The sequence below is a fragment of the Miniopterus schreibersii genome, assembly GCF_964146895.1.
Source record: "Miniopterus schreibersii genome assembly, chromosome: 3".
NCBI classification, from domain to species: Eukaryota; Metazoa; Chordata; class Mammalia; order Chiroptera; family Miniopteridae; genus Miniopterus; species Miniopterus schreibersii.
The window spans coordinates 83,444,034-83,468,596 of NC_138103.1; the positions used below are offsets into that span (position 1 = coordinate 83,444,034).

The 24,563-nt window shown below is 38.1% G+C and overlaps 1 protein-coding gene across 3 annotated transcripts in view; it reads right to left on the reverse strand.

The window, feature by feature from the left end:
* CTNND2 (catenin delta 2) overlaps positions 1-24,563 on the reverse strand; it is a 688,120-nt gene that overhangs the window by 568,887 nt on the left and 94,670 nt on the right. For 2 of the 3 annotated variants that reach the window (XM_081131845.1, XM_081131844.1), the window contains exon 2: positions 4,929-5,065. The exons of the other annotated variant lie outside the window; for it this stretch is intronic. In XM_081131845.1, the coding sequence (XP_080987971.1) occupies positions 4,929-5,065 (137 nt within the window). The remainder of the gene's footprint in view (positions 1-4,928; positions 5,066-24,563) is intronic. 3 annotated transcript variants of the gene reach the window in all.

The following is a 24,563-nucleotide window of genomic DNA, read 5'->3' on the forward strand; positions in this document are numbered from 1 at the left end:
ATCACCATCTGCATGTATTCACTCTGTGAATCCACTGTCCCTATCAATTTATCAATTTTTCTGTCTATATCCCTTTCCAATCAATGTCATTCCAAGATCCATCATTATAATCACTCTCCTGTGTCCCTCACCTTCATTGCCTCCGCCTCTTCATCTTGGCTCAGCCCAGCTCTCCACAGACTCCAAACAGGCCCCTATGCCTATCTGCTGACAGTGGAAGAGAAATATCACACATTCCCAGTACCGAGTAATCAGTCTACCTGTGACCATGTACTTTGCATCTCTCCTGCTCTCATGAATGAATGATCACTGTTCTAAATATCATTCCCTTCACTGGTGTACTGGATCCTGTTCATGCTCACCTACTCATCTCTCCCCTGAAATCATCCCTGCTTTCCCAAGCATCATTCATTTCTCTTCTTCTCTGTCACTGCCATCATCATAAGAATATCTCCTGTCCTTAAAAATAAATCCCTCAACTTGTCTCACCCCTTTAGCCTCCATATCTGTGATAAATGGTTATCCATCAACTTTCTCAGTTATTTATACAAATAATCTAACCGGGATTATCACATACCCCACCTCTGTCCCCCCCTCTTCTGGTGAAGGACATTCACTTACAGGACAGGAAATGGGGACTGGTGTCTCTCTCCTAAAGCCCCATAGGAGGAGAGACTTAGGAGCTGTTAGAAATGAGATGGTTCAAACACAGGAAATTACCCACAGAGTGTAGCAGAATTCATGGTTCTATTTCTGTTGATATAATAGTGTAAAATTCACCAGTTAAAAAGTAATCAAAATGGGAAATTAGAACAAAGAAAAAAATCAATGAACAGCTCTTCATTGAGCAATCCAGGGCTGCTGAATTCAAAGATAGTAAGGCTCAATTTACAAATATCTTAGTCCTGCCATACAACACTATGTGGGATGCATTTCATGGCCTAGGGTTTGCATGACTTAAGTTTTATTGTATGGTGGTAAACTAGAATTTATTCCCATGCATTGTTAACTATCTGCCTAAGAACTTACTGGAATAAGTGTGTTCTTAGTCTCATTAGCAACTTATTCCAATCAACTCCATCAGTTTTCTTTATATATACATTCCTTTTATAATCCTTTTTCTTGCTCTGCCTACATAAGTTGCTCTGTATGTTTAATGAATGAGCAAATCAATTATGTAACCTATTACATGTCAGTCAGCTCAGGATACATGCTTGTTATGAACAAAGATGATTTCGTCCTGCAAAACTAACCTCCGAGGAGACAGGACTACAGTAGTACAAAAGGATGATGCCAAGAAAAATTTTACTTGAAATTCCCTAAATTAATAAATAGGATTTTTACTCAAGAAAGCTAGTTCTCATTAGTACCTAAGAGGACCAGGTAAACAGTATTCTTTAAGTGAACAGATTTATAAATATATGATGCATATAACCATTAAGAATCATAGACGGTATTAATTTGCAAAGTCACTTTTCCTTAATCTTGGCTTATCTCTTTTAAAAATATATTTAACTTAGCTTTAACTCCAAAGATGATAGTCTATATCTGAGAAAAAGAGAAGATGGAAACTTTACAAATGATTTAGGACAAAAAAAAAACCCAGTAAAGGAAGAGAGTGGTGGTTTGTATCGGGTCACACCAACGAAGTCTACGGACGTGGCCGCTTGTTGATTTCTGCCTGTGAATGGGCAGCCGCCACTCACAGGGGCTGACGCCCACACCTCGGATTTGGGTGTTTCAAGTTGCTCTGTCTCAGTTTCCCAGGACACACTGTCATTTCTCCTCACATTACTTATCTACCACAAGGAACCTCATACCTTTGCTGTCCAAACATAAACATTTTAATTACTAGAAAAAAATACTTTTCACAACAAATTTTTATTAAATTCCCACCGAGGAGTTGGAGAGTCCATTTTATTGCCTGGAATGTATTTTTGCTTTAAGCAGCTTATCCACTCTCTCAACTGCAGACATCACTATTTCAGCTAAAGGAATAGTTTCTCTTATCCAACTAGTATATATTCCAGTCTCCCAACTCTTTTCTCCATTGTTGTTTCTCTCCCTAATTCTCTATGTCCTCTGCCCACTCCCACCTCCATCTAATTGAAAACACATATGGTAACCAATGCTAATAGTCTGAGTGATCTCCTTCTATCCTTTTGTAGAAGCTCATAAACACGTACAAACAAAACATACTTACTATGTTTTTAAAATAGGGCAATACAATACTATGTTATTTCCTTTCTAAAATCCTCGTGAATTTTTTCAAAGTGTAGATGTGTGGCTCCAATTCACTTTTATTAATAACCTCATAGAAAGTATACATCTTTTATATGAAGGATTTTACATAAAAGATATATATCATTTTTTTATTCTTCATCAATCAATACTGTTTCATATTTTTCTATTCCAAATAATTTTACAACAAATACTCCTATGCATAAAAATCTTTTGTTCTAGGTGACTCGTTTTTATAAAACATGTCTAAAAATGACAATTCAAAGGCTAGTGAATGTTTTAAATGCCAATTCATAGTAAAATATCATTTTACAAAAACATTGCAGCAATGCACATTCCCATTTGGAATGTAAGAGAATGTGAATTTCCTCAAACCTTGACTCTTAGCTCACTTACAATATATACTACTTTTCAATGTTTATTATTTGGTAAATTAAGGAAAGCCATAAATTCGTTTTGAATTTTATGTCCCTGATTAGTACATTAGGGTGAAAAACACTCATTGGTTAGTTGCATTTTTCTTCTGTGAATTGCTCATTCACATTTTTTGCCTAGTTTTCTATTCTTTCATTTCTCTTTTTCTCATCAACATTGGGAAATCTTACAATATTAATGATATCGGCACTGTCCTATTTGTGGCACATATTTTCTCTTGGCCCATTTTTCAACTTTTCATGCCGTTTTCCCTTGTTTTTTATTAATCTTGGTGTTCCCTTTGCCAACCTGCATCAACAGTTCATGTGTGGTTTCTTAGTTTCCTCTCCCACCTGTAATTTACAAATATCTTCCCAATGTTTCTACTAATATGTCTATAGTTTAATTTATATGGATACATCGCTTACCTTTGAGATTTATTTCTGCATACATTGTGAGTTAAGGGCTTCAATTTTCTTCCAGATGGTTAGCCAATTATGTTAGCACCATCTAAACCACTGCTTTGTACTAAATGAAAATACTTTAAATACATATAACCCATATATATATTTGAATCTGTTCTGAACCCTCAGTTATATTCCACAAAGAGATCATTCTTTCTATGGTGAGGCAGTTGGACACTACTGTGACTGGTATATTTGGTAAAGTGAAAATCTCTCTTATCAAAAATTTCCTTGGACTTTTATATATTTGTGCTTCCACGCAATCTTTAAAATAGTCTGATCCAGTTTGCCAAACAAATGAACCATCAGCCATAGCTTCTGAATTACAACTGCCTACATGTTATATATTGATTTGGGAGAGGGTAATGTTACGATATCAAGGTTTTCCACACAGGACCATTTATTCTGAATCACTTTATGTCCTTTAACAAAATGTTATAGCTTTCATCAGACGGGTCTGGGAGTTTTCTTGTTAAATTTATGCCTTGTGTTTCATATTTTGTCATTACTCTAAATTTAGTGGCTTAGCGGGGCTTCCAAATCATACCAAAATAAGAAACCATGACATAACCCAACCATAACAAAGCAGTATCCTGTGTATGGATACGAGTGGCATGAACGTTTGCTCTCCTTTTCCACTGCTCCTTAAAAATAATCAGAAAACTCACCCAAGTTGTCACTTGGAAGCAAACTAATCAAGCAATACAGCCTATACCTCAACCCAATCTCCTCTTACATTTCCACAAACTAGACGATCCAATCAAGTTATTCAACTTTCTTTTGGGTACCTACTTAGCTGCACACTTCCCAACCTGGTGGCACACTTTTGATTAATAGCATCATTGATCCCTTCTGTCAACGGCTCTTCCTTCAGCTTCTCTATTGACAGCTTGACCATCAAGGTGGTTTCCTACTTTTACCTAAATTAGTCCCTCGTTATAAAAAACAAACCAACAAACAAAAAACTAGAGGTTTTTTTTTCAGTAGAGTAACTGTCCTTCATTGCCCCATTTAGACTATTGCTCTGTTGAGATGTTCCTGAAAGCAGGTAAGTGATGTCGCTCTCACCACTGTTGCTGTTAATTCGACATCCCTAATCATATAATCCAAACACAGGGTGCTTTTTCAATAAAAATATTTGTTTATATTCTAGCACGTGCTAGAAGAAGTGAATAAAAAATACTGACTTTCCAGCTTTCATTACTTACTGCCTTTTATTTACAAGAAACATGACTTTTAAGAAACTGTTTAGATCTAAGACCAGATTTTATTTATTTATCCATTTTTATGGCAAACTAATGCTGGAGGAGAAAACATTCAAAACGTTGATTAGTTTTAAAGGGAAAGTTCTGTAACGCATTCTTACAGATCCATCATCTCAGAAACACTTCGCGTTGATGCGACATCTCATTCACCTGCTGTACATGTACTAATGTTTCAGCCAGTGGATACATTTTAACAGTTTATTAGACTCCATATTTTCTAAAGACCAATTATTTGACTTTGTGCATTTAATAGTATTAAAACAGGTACATCACCAAATCTGCTAGAACTTCATCTATATGTAAGTTTGACTGCAAAGTTTTTATTTTTTGTCCTATGGGCTATTATTTCAAGACTATCTGCCTAAATTATGAATAAAAATATGGAGTCAAAAGCAATCATAATCATCTTAATATTAATTTGATAATAAATACCAACAATCCACTAGTAAATCATGGGTTTTTTCCAATCATCATTGTTCCTCAGGAAAGAACTTTTTTTTTTTAATGTCCCCATAAGTATGTCAGGAAAGCGGAATGTTTCTACCTGTTCTTTGACCGAGGCAAGGATGGCGGAGGTGGTTTCTGTTTCTGAGCCATCCCCATTGGAGGTGGTTAGGCCAGGACTCAGGGAGCTGGTCTTCTCTGAGGCTGACGAAGGCTGGTCAGGGACAGGCATAGCTCCTGCAATGAAGAGGAGATGCTCAATGCAATCTGATGTTGTCACTGTCAACAGACACAACTATCAGGCAACTCTAAGCCATACATGTTGGCAAAATGAAAACTATGAACTACAGACAAAGCTCATGACATACTGGTAGAAGGGGAAACAGTAAATAGAAGTGTTTCTCCTATAGCATCCCCAGACAAATCCACAGGGGCAAAACTTTGTGTTTTGACTTTGAGATAAGTGGGGGAAGGAAAATGAAAGTAAGATTACAAGACAGAGTAAAGATATAAAGAAGTACTGAGTTTAAAAAGAAGCTAGTGGAACCACCTTTGCACATCTGTGTTAGGTAAATTTATTACTTGGGCATTGGTATATTTCCTGTTAAAAAAGAAAATCTGTTAGATTCTCCTTTACACAGAAATCACAGAAAATAAATGGTCAGTAATTTTGAAGTAATTAAGAAATACCACAATTAACATAAGAAACTTGGTTGGTTGTAAAATATAGTAAATAACTAGCCAACTCCACAAATATATACCAAGTTCTTGCTCTGTGATTGACAGCAAACAAAATCCCCTTAAATCTGGCAAAGCTCATTTGCCACAGTCTGTTTTGCCTGAGTTCATGCATGAAAGAAAGGAGAAATTCATAACACTGGCGCAATTCATGAGCAGACACAAATGTAAAGGTTAAAAACAGGATCCCGAAACATAATTGTGTTCCATTGCGTTTGCCCTACTCAAATAAATAAGACCAAAATATTTGTTATATATATTATCTAGCAATGCTTGTCAGCAGAGGGAATAATAATTAACTGACAGCATTTTTTTACCAAGGCATTACAAAATCACTATTCAAATAAAAGGCTGGGAGTAAGTTAAGGTTATTTTCTTACCTAAAGCTACCAAATTTCATATCCCTCCAGGAACCAGTGCTCTGTGAATGTTATAAGGCATTTCTTATTATATTGTATACTGTGTCTGCGCATCCTAGGTTTTACACTAAGTGCCATAATTTTCATAGCTGCCCTAACACTATATTCTTAGATATATTTAGTTAGTAATTTAGGGATATCCAAACTCAAAGGGATCCAATACGAATTTTCCTTAAAGTACATGTACAGAAAAAAAAGGAATCCTATGGAAAGTAAACTCACAGTGTAATCTGATCATAAATTCCTAACTAGGCATGGGGGATAGTCACGCCCCAAGCCAATAACGTTAGTGAAAGGTTTTAAGCCAGCCCTGTCCATTGTTCTTGTGCACCTAGGTTAACATGCCTTTGAATACCAGAAGTACTACCCCTTGAAGAGAGTATTAACCCTCAAGAGAATACATAATCTTGTTAACTCTCCTGTAATTCAATCCTTGTCTTGGTTTCTCCAATTTTCCTTATGTCACTCTTTAATTTCGAACGCATAAAGAAGCTCTAAAACTTATTCTTTGGAGCATTTGAGGTCTTGCACCCCAGCATATGTGGTCAGTTTGGCTCAAATAAACTCATAAAATTTTCTATAGGTTTGGCCTTTTCTTATGTCTACAAATATATAATAATAATAAGTGGTCATCTAATTTGGAATGGGAGATTCCCACTTAATTTTAACTTGTTTTTATTTTTTGGAAGTTCCTGTTACCATTATCAATAGGGACTGGAACAGCACTGGAAAGATTAGTCTGTTACAAACAGAATATATGGGAGCATTTGGGGACAGTAAGCAGAATTTGAGAAAAGAGTAAGGATACAATTAAATATGATCAGTAAAATGCAACCATGGCTAAAATGTTGAAAGTATTTTAGGTGATTGATGCTAATAGGAAGAAACAAACAGATTTAAGTAATTATGGTGGTGGGACCAAGAAGACAATAATAAATTACATTAGTGTATTCAACTCGCTTTCACTTTTTTTTATTTGATCAAGTTTCATAATTATAAGGATAGGAAAAACAGATGAACAAATGCTATACCTAGGTAAAACAGCCTGAAAGTCACACCCTTGTGTTCAGGAGAGGTTTGAGGGACAAAGGAAGGGGGCAGGAGCAGACAATAAAAAGAAAAGATGGCAATTCTTGTGCGCAGTCACCTGTGGGCAGTGGAACATCCACCCCTGGCGATCTGCACCTACAGCCATGCCAGTAGCTGCCAAAGGGGACTCATCTAGAGACAGCCTAAAGCTGAGAAAGGAGGAGTGTCCCATGTTTTAAATTACTCTTCTAACTTTTGTGCTTTCTAAATTTTCCTGGGCCTATGTGAATCCAGGCTCTGGGCCAGTATTATTATCAACATATATTTTGGCAAGGAAATTGTGTAAGGTCCCAAAGTTATTAGGTAACATAAGTGGGCCTAGAACCCAGGTTTTCTCCCTTTTTATTCCTATTTTAGTGTTCTTTGAGGCACCAACCTATTTTTCATAACCTGTACTGCCTCCTAAATGCTACTCTGCACGCCAATTTATATAAAATGTAAGTCTTAAAAGTGTGACAGTGACCTGTCATAACAAAATATGTGATTTATAGGCAATGAATCAAGGTATATCCTTAGGCACTTGACAATTCTGACCCTCAGAATATAAATAATAATTTAGTCTGCTTAGCTACCCTCCTTTCTCCTTATGGCAGTAACAGAAAGAGAAGTGAAATCCATAAGGCTTATCCCCCCCATACAGAGCTACCGTGACCCAAGGCACCCTCTGTGGCTGAATAAAAATGGCTTGGAATAATTTTCATGGTTCATAATTTTTAACATTCAGATTTAATTGAACCACTGGCCTTCACTGTGTACGGATGGTGAAGGCTGTGAACCTCCACTCCCGATCTTCTTATCTCAGAGCCCAGGAAAAAGAGGGAGGCGTGAAAAGACACCAGGGCCAAGCCCTGGGTCGCCTAATGGTGGGTATAAAGGAGCCTCCTGACTTCACAGCCTATGGTTAAGTATTTTAGTTCTAATTAGAGCTAATACGCTAAAAATTAGTAGTTAATCTATGCTAAATCTGAAAATGTAGGGAGGAGAAGAAAAAAAAAAAAAAGCAGTGGAAGAGCAATCAGCAGTAAACCCACCCTCCCAGGCTGTATAAGTACTTTGATATTTTGGTCCAGGTTTTTCTGATACATTTACTTTCTGATATGGCTCATTCTGCATAGGAAGTTTCACATAATGGGGTCTCAATGCAATGGTTTTTATTTTATTTGTTTGTTTGTAGTCCTCACCTGAGGATATTTTTCCATTGCTTTCTCAGAGAGAGTGGAAGGGCGGGGAGGGGGAGACATCCATTGGTTGCCTCCTGCATGTGACCCGACCTGCCCCGGGGATCGAGCCTGCAACCCAGGTACCTGTCCTTGGTCAGAATCAAAACCAGGACCCTTCGGTCCGAGGGCCAACGCTCTAACCACTGAGCCAAACAGACCAGGGCCAATGGTTTTTATTTTAAAAACGTTTTCTCAGCAACATATCATGAACTAGTTCTTATGTCAACAAAAATTATTCTACAGTGTAGTAATGTAACAAATAGTATTCAATAACCATAGGCATCGTAATTTCTCTATCTTTGTTTGCAATTTTTATCCCACTTTTCCATTTATAATATTTTTAATAGATAAATTCCTAGACTTGGTGTTGATGGGATGAGGGAGCTGTGTATATTTCAGAGTTTTGGGAGCCAAAACCCAGAGCAAACTGCCCTGCTGCCCCCTCCGCACCTCAGTAACAACACTGGCATTTACAATCCTGTGTCTGCTTTCACCAGCTTGATACAGAAAAATCCATCCCTTTGATTTTGTTTTTACTTGACAAGTACAGTGAACACTTTCCCACATACAACACCTACGTATTTCCCGTCCTGCATACAACACATCTTCATATTCTTTATATAATTCCTGTCTTTCTACCTATAGTCGACTGGTAATCCACAAATACGCAAACTGCGTTTTAGACAGAACCACTGTCAACATGAGGAAAGGAGACAACATGGGAAGACCAGTGTCAATTTGGGGGGGGGGGGCGTGGGTAATTCTCTAGTGGAACTTGATACTAACAAGCTCTAGGTCTAGAAAACACAGAACAAAAAAATAGCAGTTCCTGGACCCGAGTAATGCTGTCCTATGCCCTCACACGCATGAGCAGTGTTATGGGCTGAACCCCTTGCCCCTCATGCCCACCTCCACCTCTGCCCCAGCCCCAAACACATACGTTGATGTTGAAGCTCTAATCCCCAATGTGGCTATATTTGTAGATGGGGCCTTTGGGGAGGTAATGAAGGTGAAATGAGATCATAGGGTGAGGTCCTAATCCCACAGGCCTGCTGTCCTTCCAAGAAGAAGAGACGAGAGGTCTCTCTGGCCATGTGCGGACACAGAGAACAGGTGGCTGCCAGGAAGAAGGCTCTCACCATAAATGTGCCCTGCTGGTCATGGACTTCCGGCCTCCAGAACTGTGAGAAAAGACATTTCTGTCGTTCAAGCCACCTAGTCTATGATATCTTGTTATGGCTGCCCAAGCAGTCTGGTATGGCCAGGGTTCGAGTGTTCTCAGCATTATTCCTTTAATTGCCCCAGGTGGTGGCATGAGAGGGTTGGTACCTGATGATAGGAGCAGGGTGGCACTATTTAGAACAGCTTTCTATTGACACCGACATTGGACAGAAACTGCAGGCGTCAGGAAAAGGCCTGCGCCACTTCAAATCAGCAACCTGCATACATCAAAGCTCAGGAGAGGACGTGCCCGCTGGTGTAAAATAAGCCTGGAGGACAGAGAGCTGTCTGGACAACACCCACATTACTACCACTTTCGTGGGGGTACAACAAAGAAATTCAGAAAGTTGGGCTGGGGTTACAATAATATCGTGATAGCAAAGGGAGGTCGCCTGCACGCAGTCAGCCTCCTTTTCCATTTGACCTCTTGCATTCGCATGTAATCAGATTTTTATGAGGTTCAAGTGAATATTCTGAACTTATACTTCTGAAACATGAGTACTATAAATTTACATTCTACTTGGCAACATGTTAAAGTCTTATCTGTGTTTTGGAAGGCCAAACTCTCTTGCTCTCAAATCAAGGACCACATTCCAGGTTATACTTTACTGACTTCCATCACACAGAAAGCAAAAGTCTTACTTATATTAAATGATTCAAATTTGTTCATTCTTTAGCCACTTCTGTCCAGCAGCTGGTGACTTTCGCACCAGGATATAGCGATCTTCAACAAAATACCTGATGGACGCCTGTGTCACACGATCGTCCAGCTCAGGGACTCGCCCAGTGTTCTAGTGCCATCATTACTTCACCTCCCTCCTTTGACTCGAGAACAAGTTCCTTTGGCCATGATACGGTCTTTGCTCCTTTCGAGCTACCCGCGCCTATAACCCAATGGCCTCTTGCTGTTTCAAGTCTTCTCATTTGGTCACTCCCAAGGCCCTCACACTGTGTTGTCACACTCACCTATTTTTTTCCCCTCACAAACTAGCAGGTCCTAACTGCTTCGCATTCCAGAATTTCTAAATTCCTGCCATACTGTGGGATTCAGTAGATACTTCCTTAGCTAGGCTTGCACTGTCCAATGTGGTAGCCCCTAGCATCATGTGGCTGTTTAAATATTAACATTAAACAGTTCATTAGTTGCACTATGTACATTTCCAGTGCCCAATAGCCATACGTGGTCAGTGGCTAAAATGCTGAACAGTGAAAATGTAAAACTTTCCATCAATGCAGGAAGTTCTGTTGATGGCCTTGATCTATACCAAATAGTCAACCCTTTAATGTAATCTTCTATCTGTAACTTTAATCTTGGGCAAGAGAGATTGGGAGAAGTAGTCAGATTATGAATGTAATTTAAAAGGAGAGCTGTGAGACTTGCATGTGTTATCTGAGGCAAACAAAAAGGAGTCCAGATGATTCCAGGGTTTAGTCTGAGTAACTGGCCATCAGTCAAGATGTCAACACTGTGGGTGTTGGAACAGATTTGGGGCAGGGGAAGGTGATCAGGCCAGTAAACCTACAACCCAACATATATCTTATCCATGACTTGTCTATGCTGTTAACATATGGGCAGCTGATAGCAGCTCTAGGCAGAAACTACACTCTGATGTAAAGGGGGGAATGTAAAGATTGAGGATTTCTAAACACTGCTTGTCAAATGTTATTTTTTCTCTTATCTGCAGGCAGTTCCCCTTTTATCTTTTACTTTACATTTGCTAGAAACATCTAGAACTCTTCTTTTCTTCCCTTACCTTTAGCTGATAGCTTCAAATGAAGACTCTCTGGTGTTAACTTCCTTGGTTTCCTGTCCCTCACACCAAACCAACAAGCAAACCCCTTATCTGCCACACCTAGCCTTATCTGCTCTACTGTGTCCCATCCCCTTCCAGACAATCCCCCTCCCAGTTCTCAAACCTATTTTCTAAAACAGAAATATTAGCACAATAGACTGACCTTTAGTTTTACTCCCATTGTTAGGCATAATTCATCATCACTTCACCCCCAAGAGAATAATGCATATTATTTTATTTTATTTTATGCCATTAAATATCTATGTACATATGCAATTTAATGTATTAAAATAGAATACTTTAACATATTGTATTTTTACAACCCACCACTCCACTGGTGACATTTAAAAGACACAATTATGGAAAATTAAATAAGCATAAACACCTTATTATAATTAATATTAGGGTGCAGAGGCTGTGCAGATTACTATAAATTAGTGACATGAACAACAATATTGAATACCTCATTTGTGCAATCACTCTGGTCACCAAAACTGCTATTCTATACTGTAACTAGCATGTCACTACCAAGAAAAATGGCACAGTATCATTCTCTGCTCACATAAAAATATATCCGTCCTTGTTTCTTCCTTTCAAAGAGAAATTAAAAATTACAGCTTTTCCTAATAATGTAAACAATATAATAATTAATGGTTGTCATAACTCAATACAATTAGGGCAGCAACTCAATCTGTCTCAGTCTGTGTTCAGTTTCCCACACCTAGCTCACTATCTAATATATAGCAGCCAGTTAATAAATGTTTGTTGAGTTAATGTATGGACTATTAGTGTAAAATCAATAATGGTTGCTTAGCAGAGCATGTAACATAAGTAAAATGGGCTTTGCATTAGGAGCATTTCTCTAAACGGCATTCGAAATGACTCCTATTTATTTAGACTCAAGAAAGTTGCTTTCTGAAAGCATAGAACTAGTACAAGGTTTTTGCCTTAGTCCTGCCCGAGCAGGGACACCCCGGGTTCTTGGCTTCTAAGGTAGAGCCATCAATCAAGCAGTCTCTGGGGCTTCTGGGACTTGACAGCTTGCAAAGGGAATCTTGGAAAATTCATGAAGAGCACTGTGCGTGGATGGGAAGCAGCAGCACCGAGCCGCATCTGGAATATGCAACCACAGCAGTGCCAGCCCGGCCTCAAAGCCAGGAAGCGGGGGAATGTCCCACCCCACCGGAGAAGTCGAGGGGGAGCCTGAGATGCTAGTCATGGCGGCAGAGGCACAAGTTCCTTGTTGCTGGGGTGCGAGATACGATGGCAGGGGGACAGCTATGGGATCTGAGTGTGTGTTCACATGTCAAGCACAAGAGGATGGTTGTTCTGTGTGTTCAGAGAAGTGGGAATGTTAGCAGGTTGAACCTACTTACACGGAAGGTCAGGAAACCCATTTTGTGTCACTGCAAGAGCTGTGAATTGTTGAAGAAAATGGGACCAACCTAAATATCACTACAGACTTAGGGCCACATAAACTCCACTCTCAAGTCCCGTCGCTCCTCCCCTCACACCTTACAGCACAGATACACCAACCTCCATGTGGTCCCAACACATCTTACTGAGTCAGATTTCCCTCCCTGGAGGCTCTTATCATCTCCGAGACTTGCTTAGCTGTCAAACTCTTCCTTTCTCATGGCCCATACATGCATTTCTTCTTCTCTGCAGCCTTTTTGATCAATTCCACAATACAAATCCCTTCCATCTCACCGTTACTCCTATAACTTGAAACTTCCTCAAGCATTGCAAGTTGCAATCTCTTTTGGGATTTAAAAATATCTTTTATTGTTTCTGAAATTATGATGCTTCTTAATGTGACTGTTGTACCCTTTTCCTTTACACCATTTGGGATGGATTTTCTGTCACCTGCAACTAAAAGTATTACATCAATGGTGTACCACCCACTATCTTAGATTTATGGAAACATCATATATTTTACATTATGTCTCCTAATTAGTTATGAATTCTTTGAGCACATGAACTGTTTTGTTTGTATCTATAACCGCAGTGCCTAGAATAGTGCCTGGTAAAGAGATGGCATCATTAAATGCTTATTGAATAATTTATAATGAAGGAACATTTATAATTCATCATCAGCTCTACTTAAAATTATCATGATATTTTACACTTACAACAGTGACTGGTATATAAAAGTCCTGTAAATATTCCCAAGTTTATAAAACAGAAATATTCAAATTAATCAGTTTGGGTAAAATATAATATTAAAGTAGCCAAACCATGTATAATTTTACTAACTACACATGTGTCTACATTTCCAGTGGGAATATATCTGGATGAAATGAATGACTATGATAATAACAGTATACAATTTCAGGGCTCATCTTGACTAAAATTTAAAAAGACGGTGACCCAACTCTGGAATCAATTACCACCCAGGCTCCCCCAGATCCCATGAATATGTTTTAACAGCTGATTTCATGAGTTCAGTAAGCCACAGGAACATTTCTTCTTATGCCAGAGAAATAAAGTCTTAGATGCTGCAATCAGAGATCCATCACGATGATAGGAAGTTGAGCAGAAATTGACACGGGCACAATACCATGCACTTTACTCTCTGGGAACAGGAAGGGCAACTCGAATTCATTCTATAATAACGAGGCCCAGTGGTAGACTGACTATTCTTTTGGCTGGAACTTCAGAGAAGCCTGCTTCATACGGCTTCTAATCCAGTGCATTCACACACAGCGACTGCCCGGAACACACTGTCACTGCCAAATGTGCCTGGCACTGGAGTCTCCCTTCCCACAGCTTCTAAAGCCTTGCCATCCATCTCCTATATCGTGTCTGTGTGAGACACCGAACAAAGCTTTTTAGCTTATAAATGAAAAGCAACCTGTCTTCCAAAGTATTCTTCCTAATAATAGTTTATATAAATATTCAGTTTTCCCTTTTATATTCCTCTGCTAATGATAGCCTGACACAATAAAGTCTGGTACCAAAAAAAAAAAAAAAAAAATGCACTCAAGCCAGTCCACAGTTTAACTATTGTGAAGTCCAACTCTGACTGACACAATCTATTAGACAAAAAGTCCCCAGTGCCAGCCACACACTGGCCTGCACCATGTCCTCATTTCATAGTACTTGAAAGTATCTACTCAGATTATGGCAATTTGCCCTTCATATTGATTCTAAATATGTGCCTGCCACTTCACAATTTCTCAAGATACTGGAGCTCAGCCAGTCTTTCCCTGACCCCAGAATTACTACCAATGGACACTCAGGAACAAAATCTCACACTATAATGTCCACAGCCTTAGCCAATACGCACAACCCACCACAACAGGGGAACGGCAGCGCTTTACATTTAATCAGATAACGCAGAGTTTCCTACTCTTAAACAACTTCCAATGACTTGGAAACTTTTTAAAATAAATATTTCTACTGGCTTTAAAAGAACAAGAATAAAACCAAAACTGAGTGAGGGCCAGAATAATTTTTGATAGTTGCCAAGATATGTCGACGTTTTTTACCCAGAGACAAGAAATTTTGAAATTTTAAGTGATATAATTAGCTTGTTACAACCCACAATTTCTTTGCTTAGCAAGTAAAATCTAAATTATATCTGCACAAGACGTTTTATTGTACTTGTGAAGGCTATGCAGCAAAGTACCTCTTATTTTTCTGTACATATGTTCATTAAATATTACACTTTGGGTGTTCAAATATCCTGGTATTTGATCAATAAATAATTTTAAATGGATGAATGATTAAATATTATGAAAAGAGATTATCAATCCCTAAACTAGTTTTTGCCGATTTGGTTTTGGGTTTTCTAGTCTTTGTTTCTATGAATTTGGCTTTTTTAGATCCTACATATCTATGAGATCATACAGTGTGTGTTTTTCTCTGTATGATTTATTTTACTTAGCATGATGCCTTCAAGGTCCATCCATGTAGTCACAAGTAGCAGGATTTCCTTTTTTCCCATGGTTGAATAATATTCCACTGCATATATATATATATATATATATATATATATATATATACACCACTCTTCTTTAACCACTCATCCGCTGATGGACACTTAGGTTGCTTTTATATCTTGGCTACTGTGGATAATGCTGCAATGAACATGGGGGTGCAGATACCTCTTCAATATGCTGATTACATTTTCTTAGACTATATACCCAGAAGTCAAATAGCTGGATCATATGGTAGTTCTATTTTCAATTTTTTTATGAACCTCCATGCTGTTTTCCATAGTGGCTGCACCAAATTACATCCCCAAAAACAGTGTACGAGGGTTCCCTTTTCTCCACACTCTTGCCAACACTTACCTCTTGTCGTTTTTATGACAGCCATTCTAACAGGTATGAGGTTATATGATTTTTATTTGCATTTCCCTTATGATTAGCATGCTAAGCACCTTTTCATGTATTTGGCTACTTACATGTCTTCCTTGGAAAAAATGTCTATCAGTGCCTCTGCCCATAAATGACATTTTAACCTATACATCAGACAAAACACTAAGTCCAACCACAGGAAAATATGCCATCTTCCACTCTATACTTTTCAGGTGAGTGTTGTTATGTTTCTCTTATAGCTTTTTTTTTAAACTTTACTGAGATTACAGATAAAAATTTTCTGACTCTCACATCAAATGCATAAAGTAATTATTAGAAACTTTCTTTCATAAAAGAATAATAATGAGAACAAAAAAATAAAAATGAACAGCAAATTCAGTGTCAGAAGTCAGAAGTCAACAGTGGTCATGGATTTTAAGCCAACTATCTGACATCTTCTCATATATCATTTTGATTAGCCTTCAATATTCTCAAGGTTTGGATGCAATATTTTTTTTTACTCATTAAAATATAATTGTAAAACAAATATTCATCAGTATGGGGGAAAACCTTTTTTCATAGTTTTAGATAAACCTAAATCTTGAAGATAGAATGTCATCTTTTTAAGTCATCATGATGCTGACATTTTTTAATGTGTATGAATTCCATTATCTTCTATGAGGCGAAGCTTGTTCAAATCTCCAAAGGCAAATGTGAGCAAAATTGTTTGAAGAAATTTCTCTATATGTTTCCAGTATTCTATGCAATCACATATTTTAAATCTCAGATATAAATAAATACGTTTGGTTATGACACATTATATTCCTGATGCAAAATGATAATAGTTAACATTTTAAAATTCACTTGTACCATTTATCCACTGCATTTTTAAAAATAATTTCTTTCACATTTAAAGTATTCTGTGTATGAGGACAAGTCTCTTTCCAACATCTCTTTCTCCTCTCTTCTTTCTCTTTTCCCTAAATATTTATAATATCCCTCATGATCAGCAATGGCCAATCTCTAATACACAAATTATTCCTGAACAAAATGTCAAAAATTTTAATATGTAGTTGTTATAAAATTAGTTGATAATAAGATTTCAAGTGTTTTTAAAAAATTAAAGAAAATAAGCCTACCCCTTATAAAAAAGAATTGTGGCATTAGGTCCAAAGAGAAAAATAAAGTTTTTGCCAATTAGGTAAAAAGTTCATACTTTTTATGTGGCAATATTTTGGTGATGTTATTGGTCTTTCTGAAGGGAGAGGCCTAAGAGTAAACCTGATTGTAATCTATCTTTTTATGTCTCTCTTTATGTCAATCTTTTTACTACCCCCAAAAGATGATTGGTAGATGAAATTTCAATCAAGAATGACATTTTTTTTCAAAAAGGGGGAAAAATGTTTTTAATTTCTAGTGAATGTGAAAACCTTATTAACATGTAGAGGTTATTAAAAGCATAGTTGCAAGCATTTGAGATTGATTTTTTTAAATACAAATGCCCAAGGCTGTTAAGGAAATACTACCCAAAGATATTTATTTAAAATATTTATTTAAAATCTCAATTATGTAAACACAAGGTATACAGATGTTGGTTAGAAAAACTATAAATAACCAACTACAAAATTTTTCCCTTATATTTGTCTTTCCTATATAATCAAATTCCCTATCTATTAATTTCTATAGTTCTTAGATGAAAAAGTAATAAAAATGCATACAATTGTCATACCAGTCCTAATAGGTATCCTAAACAACTTAACTATATTCTTACTCAAATGAGGAAGTAGCTATGCAGTTATATTTAAATAGCTATGCAGTTATATCTACCTTTCTAAGTTACAACTGAAAAACTATTGTTACAAGGCAAAACAATAATATTAGCATGTATTTACTCTGCAATAGGCATTCTTCTAAACTTTTCACCAGTACTGGCGCAATAATACGAAACTCTAGGCTGCACATCTATTACTATCCCCATTTCCCAGATGATTAAACTGGGTCCAGAGAAGTTAACTTCCCTAAGGTACCAAGGGAAGAGCTATCCTTTAAAGCCATACCGTCTCTGGTTCTCAATCACTATACTGTCTTAATTATAGAATCCCTCAATGCTGACACCAACTTTGAAAGAGTTTGTTAATTTAAAAATAATGCACGGGCCACAGTGTGAGCTAAGTCCACAACTAGGCATTGGATAGTGGATATAGAAATAAATGGGATATGGTCTCCTCTCACTTAGCAGGTGATCTGGGGGAAGATAATAAATATGGACATTGGAGCTGAAGTGTGGACCTTTGTTGGAAAGATGGAAAGTTTACAAGTCGGACTGTGTTTAGAGGACTTATTATTTTGGTGTCCCAGTGCCTAGCACAATGACCAGCATACTTTCTAGAAGCGCTTTTAAATGGCTCCATTTGGTAGTGACCAGCCCCGATTGCACCTGCGGTCAGCTGTCCACTCCACAGCTTCCTGGGGCTCTCCGGCCCTCCCTAGTTACAGAGCAGCTTTCCAGGAGCTAGCCGTGTTACAGCCAAATCCATTCATTCCAGTTTAACCTATAACTATATTATTTAATTAAACATGTGCAAACCAAAGAGACGTAATTGCATCAAGAATAAGAGTTTTTTGTTTCTTTATGAATGATTTGGGGAAACCCCTTTAAGATAGCCCATTTAAAAATGCCGTGGAATTAATTATAGATAACTACAAGAGGCTAGGGAAAATTTATAAACATCTAGAAGGATTCTCCCTTCAAAGTGCTTCACAAGTATCTTAGATTCCTTACTCACTTTAAAGAAATGGAAATTAGAAATCGTAAAGAATGCAATGAGGGGAGACCAGGATGAGGGTCGGGTCTGCAAGAATGTTTATCTGGCACTCTTATGGGCAGACTCATATTACATAAATTACCTACATCCTATAAAATTAGTGAACACAGGTACAATCAAGTCAAAAGTCAAATGAACGTATCTTTCATGTATTTTTTTAATGACTCCCTAATTTTAAATGATTTAGCTTTACTGACTGGTCCTTATCTTTTGGTTGAAAGTGTTTTTTTGTGTTTTCTTTTCCTATCTTTCTATTTTTTTTAACCAGTCAGTTCCTCAATATTTATATAGTGAATGAATGCATGAATGATCGTTAAGTGAACTGTAATGTTTAACCTATTCTGTCTGTTATGTGATTACTTAATTGGTCTTTTCATTGTATGAGCATTTGTTTGGCTTGAATCATTTACTTACCAGATCAATTACTCATGTATTAATTTAATTAAGAAACAAGTGGCTACCGGTACTTGTTGACGTCAACAATTCCACCAAAGAAAACAATGGCCAGTTTAGAAAGAACCTTTTGTTTCACGCGGATCCTGCCTCTGCTCCCCTGTGATTTGTGTCTGTAGGTGGCATCTGCATGAGGCAATCCGTCTGATAGACTGCTTTTATGAAACAGTAATTACTCTGAGAACGAGGCCAAATTTAAATTGTTCAAGTGACTGAATTTCAATTTAGAATAACAAATCTACACATCATCTTATTGGAAAATCATTATCTAACTTCTGTGTACCACACATATAATTTGCACAATTGAGAAAAAACGTCTCTCAGTTAACTTTTTTTTAATCTCTCTGAACTTTGAGCACAGGATTAAAGTTCCACTGATACACTGAACAAATTGAACAGATAACAGGGTGAAGAATATTAATCTTAAATTAACTTATAGATTTTATTTCAAGGTCATATACATCTACTCATTGTATAGGTACCTAGAGAAAACTGAATAATAAAGCAATGAATTTAATTTTACACATTTAAACTTGTATCATATCACACAGCTACATCATTAAATTCAAGTTATTAGAGTCACTCTGCTTCGCTAAGACCTCATCTAGTTGCCATTTAGACATGCACAGGATCTAAAACCAAAGTCTCCTACGTACATGATTCTATACCCTGAGCACGCCCCCTAAAAAAAGTGTAGCTTATATATTGGTCACCAAGAAAACTTCCAATTCAAAATTTAAATCGACCACATTAGTTTACACATTAGGAAATTTTAGAGAACTGGACTCTATCATGATTAGAAGAAAGTGGGAACTAAAAAATTGAAGGACTGAATCACGTAGAACAAGTAGTATTGGCTAAATTAGTAAGAAGAAAACCTGTTATCCACATATATGTGTGATTTCTACTATACTTAGTGTTTAGTTATTTGTAAAATAAATTGACCCTTTAAATATGAAAAATATGTTTGTTGGTAAAACTAGGTAAAATCTCAATTTCACTTCATCAAGCCTCGAGTCCTCTACAATGACAACCATTCTGTTCCTTCCTGGCACAGAGCAAATCTACAGAAGCCCAGGAGCAGCCCTTAAGGAGAGCAAGGACTCTTTGCAGATACATTTTATAAATGGGAGGGTAATGAGGCATAAAGGAATTAAATAACATTTTCAAGGTCATACTCTACATCTTTAATAGAGCAGAGAATAAAACCGTAAGTTTGGGCTATTAGATACATACTGTAATGTCTAGAGCAAGCTTCCAATCCTGCACAATGAACCAAAAGAAAGAACCTGGCACTGGACAGCCCTCTTATGTGTAATATGAAACACTTCCTTATTCAAGATATGAAATGATCCAAAAAGGAATTATTTCAAAAAGTAAATGAAAGACGAAATAAAGGTGCATTACAATTTCCAAATGAGAGCATGCTTTAAGATAAAGTACAGTATTCAAACATATATCTTCTTCGCTTGCTTTTTTCCTGGACTTTGCCATGACCTTGTGAGTTTAATCTAGGGCATAATGAATTAGCTGTCTTTGAATGGCCAGGAGCAACTCCAGACAGGAAGTACATCTTCTGCAGGGGCCAGTCAACACCAAACACTGACCAGTGTCCTCTTTTCTCCTGCTTCTCTGTGGGTTTGAATCTGAAATCACACATTTAACTGTGCAAAAGAAGGAGAATTCATCAATTGAATCTTGCCTGGACAACTGCTGTTAATCTAAGGTACAGAACCCCATTTCCACCTGCTGTCAGAAAAGCTTGTGAAAGGCAACAGAAATGGGAGAAACACACTTTCATTCAGAGCTATTACACTCTCCCCAGTTACTCAAGCCAACCCAATCCTATGAAAGCAAGGTAACTGACTAAAAATCATTTAGACCATTTCATTGTAGTATGGTAACCTATTCTGTAGTAGTTTTTTAACCTGCCTATGGGTCAACTGGCTAGGGTAACTCTTTTGTAGGAAAAAAAACACGACACTGGCTTGGCTTTAATCGTCTGCCAAACTTGGGCAGTTGGCATTACAAGAGTTTTCAAAGAGAGCAAGGAGGAAGGAGGTAGTGGCTTGCTTGAATACTATGTCAAACATTTTATATTGGCAAATCCATTCATCTGACTTCACACATCCTCACTGCATGGTGAAACATCTTTAGAATGCAACTTTTAGTGCTAAACATGAAAAGAGAACTTCAACATGTGCAGTGGAAATCTATTGTTTTTGTCTGATCAGTAGCCCTTCTCTCTGCTTTTGTTTGTTGAACCTTGGCTTTCTAAAATGAGTTATGTTATCCATCTTAGGGTGCATGAAGTTTCTTGGCCTCACAATCTAGAATTTCCACCTGTGGCAGGCAGAATAATGGTCCTCAAAGATGTCCATACTCCAATCCCTACAACTGATGAATATGTGACATTACATGACAAAGGGGAATTGGTACAGATGGAAGTAAGGTCCCTAATTGGCTGTCCTGAACTGGGAAGATTATCCTGGGTTATCCAGGTGGCCCAATATAGTGACAAGGATCCTTATCACTGGAAGAGGGAGGCAAGCGGGTCAGAGTCAGAGAAAGAGATGTGACAACAGAAGATGAGCAATGCAGTTGCTGGTTTTGAAGATGGAAGGGAGTCATGAGACAAAGGAATTTGGGCAACCTCTAGAAGTTGGAAAAGGCAAGGAAATGGATTCATCTCTAGATCTTCCAGAAGCAATAAAGGTATCAACACCTTGATTCTAGCTTAGTGAGATCCATTTTAGACTCCTGACCTCTAGAATTACAAAACAATAAATTTTATGTTGTTTTCAGCCACTGAATGTGCCATAATGTGTTAGAGTAGAGATAGGAAACTAACACACCATGTCTTCCTAGCCAATCATGATCATGTCTCTTATGGACTGGTTTCCCCTGGGATCTGAAGTTTAAGGAAAGCAATGCAAGGGATGAAAACAGTTGAATTTGATTCTGCCAAAGGGGACACCCGGTAGTCACTGATTACTAGTCCCTGTAACTTATATCTTTGGAGTTCCCCTGGGTCCTGTCCCTCCTAAACCGTGGCTTTTGGACATTTCCTTTTCTTTCATGGTCATCTCCTATTGTTCCAACAAACACCTTTTCCCCTGAAGCAAATTTGTGGTTCTTAGACTGTAACCGATGACCCTAACTCATACAGTTCATTCAGTCAGCTACTTCCACTAGTTGTACAGATGCATTTGTTTCACTGTGCTATTAAAAAAAATTATTTTCCAAGGATCAGACACTGTGCTAGGTGCTGCTGATCAAGAAGTGAACAAGAAAAGCAGCGTCTACTACAGAGTGTGTAGAATCTCGTAGCCAGATCCAGTTCGTGGGGATAAAAGTTATACCAAGAAAAATATGTCCAGATATAAAGCAAAGGATGTCATCTCACTGGCACAAACTCAGACTGTAAATCTGTCAAGATTCTTTTGGCTGTAGGGTACTCTAAATATTGTAAGATCTATTCTCAAGAAGTGAGTCACTAAATCTCTCTTCAGGTAGGGCCTCCCTCCCTCCCTCCCTCCCTCCCTCCCTCCCTCCCTCCCTCCCTCCCTCCCTCTCCTTTTTCCTTCCATTTACTCACACAACAGGTGTGCATGAAGCCCCTCTTTTATGCACCGAGCACATGGAATACAGGCATAGGAGCCAAGTCACAGGGCAGGGGTGGGGGGTTTGGGGGGCAGGTAGTGCAGATGAACAGACAGTGGCTACAGTGAGACTGATGTTCTGTCAGAGTCAGGCAGGGACAGCGAGGTCAGGAGCTTGCCTGGGGAACAGGATGCCAAGCAGAGTCCTGCAGGACAGGCAGAAGCCAACAGCAGGAGGGTGGAGGACAGGTGAGTTCCAGTCACAGGGAGCATGTGTGCTGGTCTGAGGCAGTAACACAAACAATACGGCTGCCAAATGGATCAGAAAACTGGAGCAAAGGCCTGAAGGAAAGAACCCTAGAAGTTGTGAAGGAAAGAAAGGGAGGTCTAGGCCAGAGAGGGTGGGTCTTGTGTCCACACTTTTGAATTTGCTCTCTTTAGATAGCCCAAAGAACCTAGTGATGAATTAAAAGATTTCATGCACGTGGTAATGACCTTCAGAATCAGATTTTAACATTTCAAATTTCTTTTTCTAAATGCAGCCTAAAAATTATTTTTTAAAAAGTATAGGACTTGCAACAGAGGCTCTTCTCATCATCTGTGTGCAAATGGCTCAAATAAGGAGGTAACAGTAGGGCAAAGATGAGAGATGCCAGGAAATAGCATCAAGTAGCTAATTTGACAGACACGGGATTGTGGGATTGTCAAAGTGATTCAAAACTACTTAGGGTCAGAGCGTGACTTAAATAATCTATTAATAATGAATTATTACAATATTTATTAAAATATTTCAATTAAAACTATTATTAAAATAGTAAAGTGTTATCTGTTCATTGCATCAGAATAGATCCATTATACATTGTGGATTTTGCATGATTTCTTGATAACTATGGTCACAAAGAGATAGAAAACAAAGCCTTGGATTTTCTAAAAGACATATCATAAGGCCAGCACTATATAATTTAATACTGGGAAAGCCCATAGCATATATACCAGGCATTTTAACTGTTTCACTCCTGTAACGAGAACTCAAGTTACAGATGATTATTAATTTCCCATTAAATTTAAACTGAATAATTAAATCACATTCCAGTAATAAATTATTCACATATACTTGTGTATTCAACTTGTCATTGGCTGGCTGAGTGAATACAAGTCCTATAGATAAGTAAAAAGCACTGCGTAGGAATAATGCAAGTTACAATAATATTAGTGTTGGCAGCTTGAAGCTATTGATGTTCAGAATGGGTAGCCTGCTGGACACTTCACTGACCCTCAGTTCAGACCAGGGAATTGTCCTGAGCTCCACACACGTCATGAAGAAAAGCTATTTAGTTTTGTTACCCAGGGACTGATGTGTTTTATTTCTCTTCTCCTTTCCTCGTTTTTAAAGTATGTTAATATAATTCTCAAATACACCCTGTATTCCAGGGTAATGTTTGTGAGTTAGAGTATTCACAGTTATAGACTCTAGAGGTGAGAAGAGCCAAGAAACTGGCCAATCAACGTAACACACGGTTGTGGCCAGGAGTGTGGCATTTCACTGACAGCCTAACTTGAGCCCAGAGCTGCTCCACTACACAACTCTAGGGGGCAGCGTCCACATTGATATCTGGGTGCTTGCTACTCAGTGTGGTCAGTACACAGCAGCACTGGCTATCACCCAGAAGTTGAATGGAATTAGCACTGTAACAAGATCGTAAGCACACTGGAGGAGCACAGGTATAGATGAATAATGTCCCCTAGAGTTGTGTGGTGTACAACCTGTCCAGCTGCATACGGCAGCCTCAATACCAGCACTGCGGCCTTGATTGGCAGGAAAACCATTGCCTACACAATGTCTGTTAATTACTAAGGTGCAACGTGACTGCAGGTGTGAGTGCGCGTGTGTGCTCTGCCTATATCTCCATCTGTTCCTACACACCCACTGAATTTCTCCAATTCCACTCCCAGAAATTCATAGCTCACACCTGAGCACCTCGAAAACAAAAGACCACTAAGCAGATGGAACACTCAAGATATGATTTAAAAGTGAGCCACACACAATAATTACGTCCCCTCTGCAGGATGA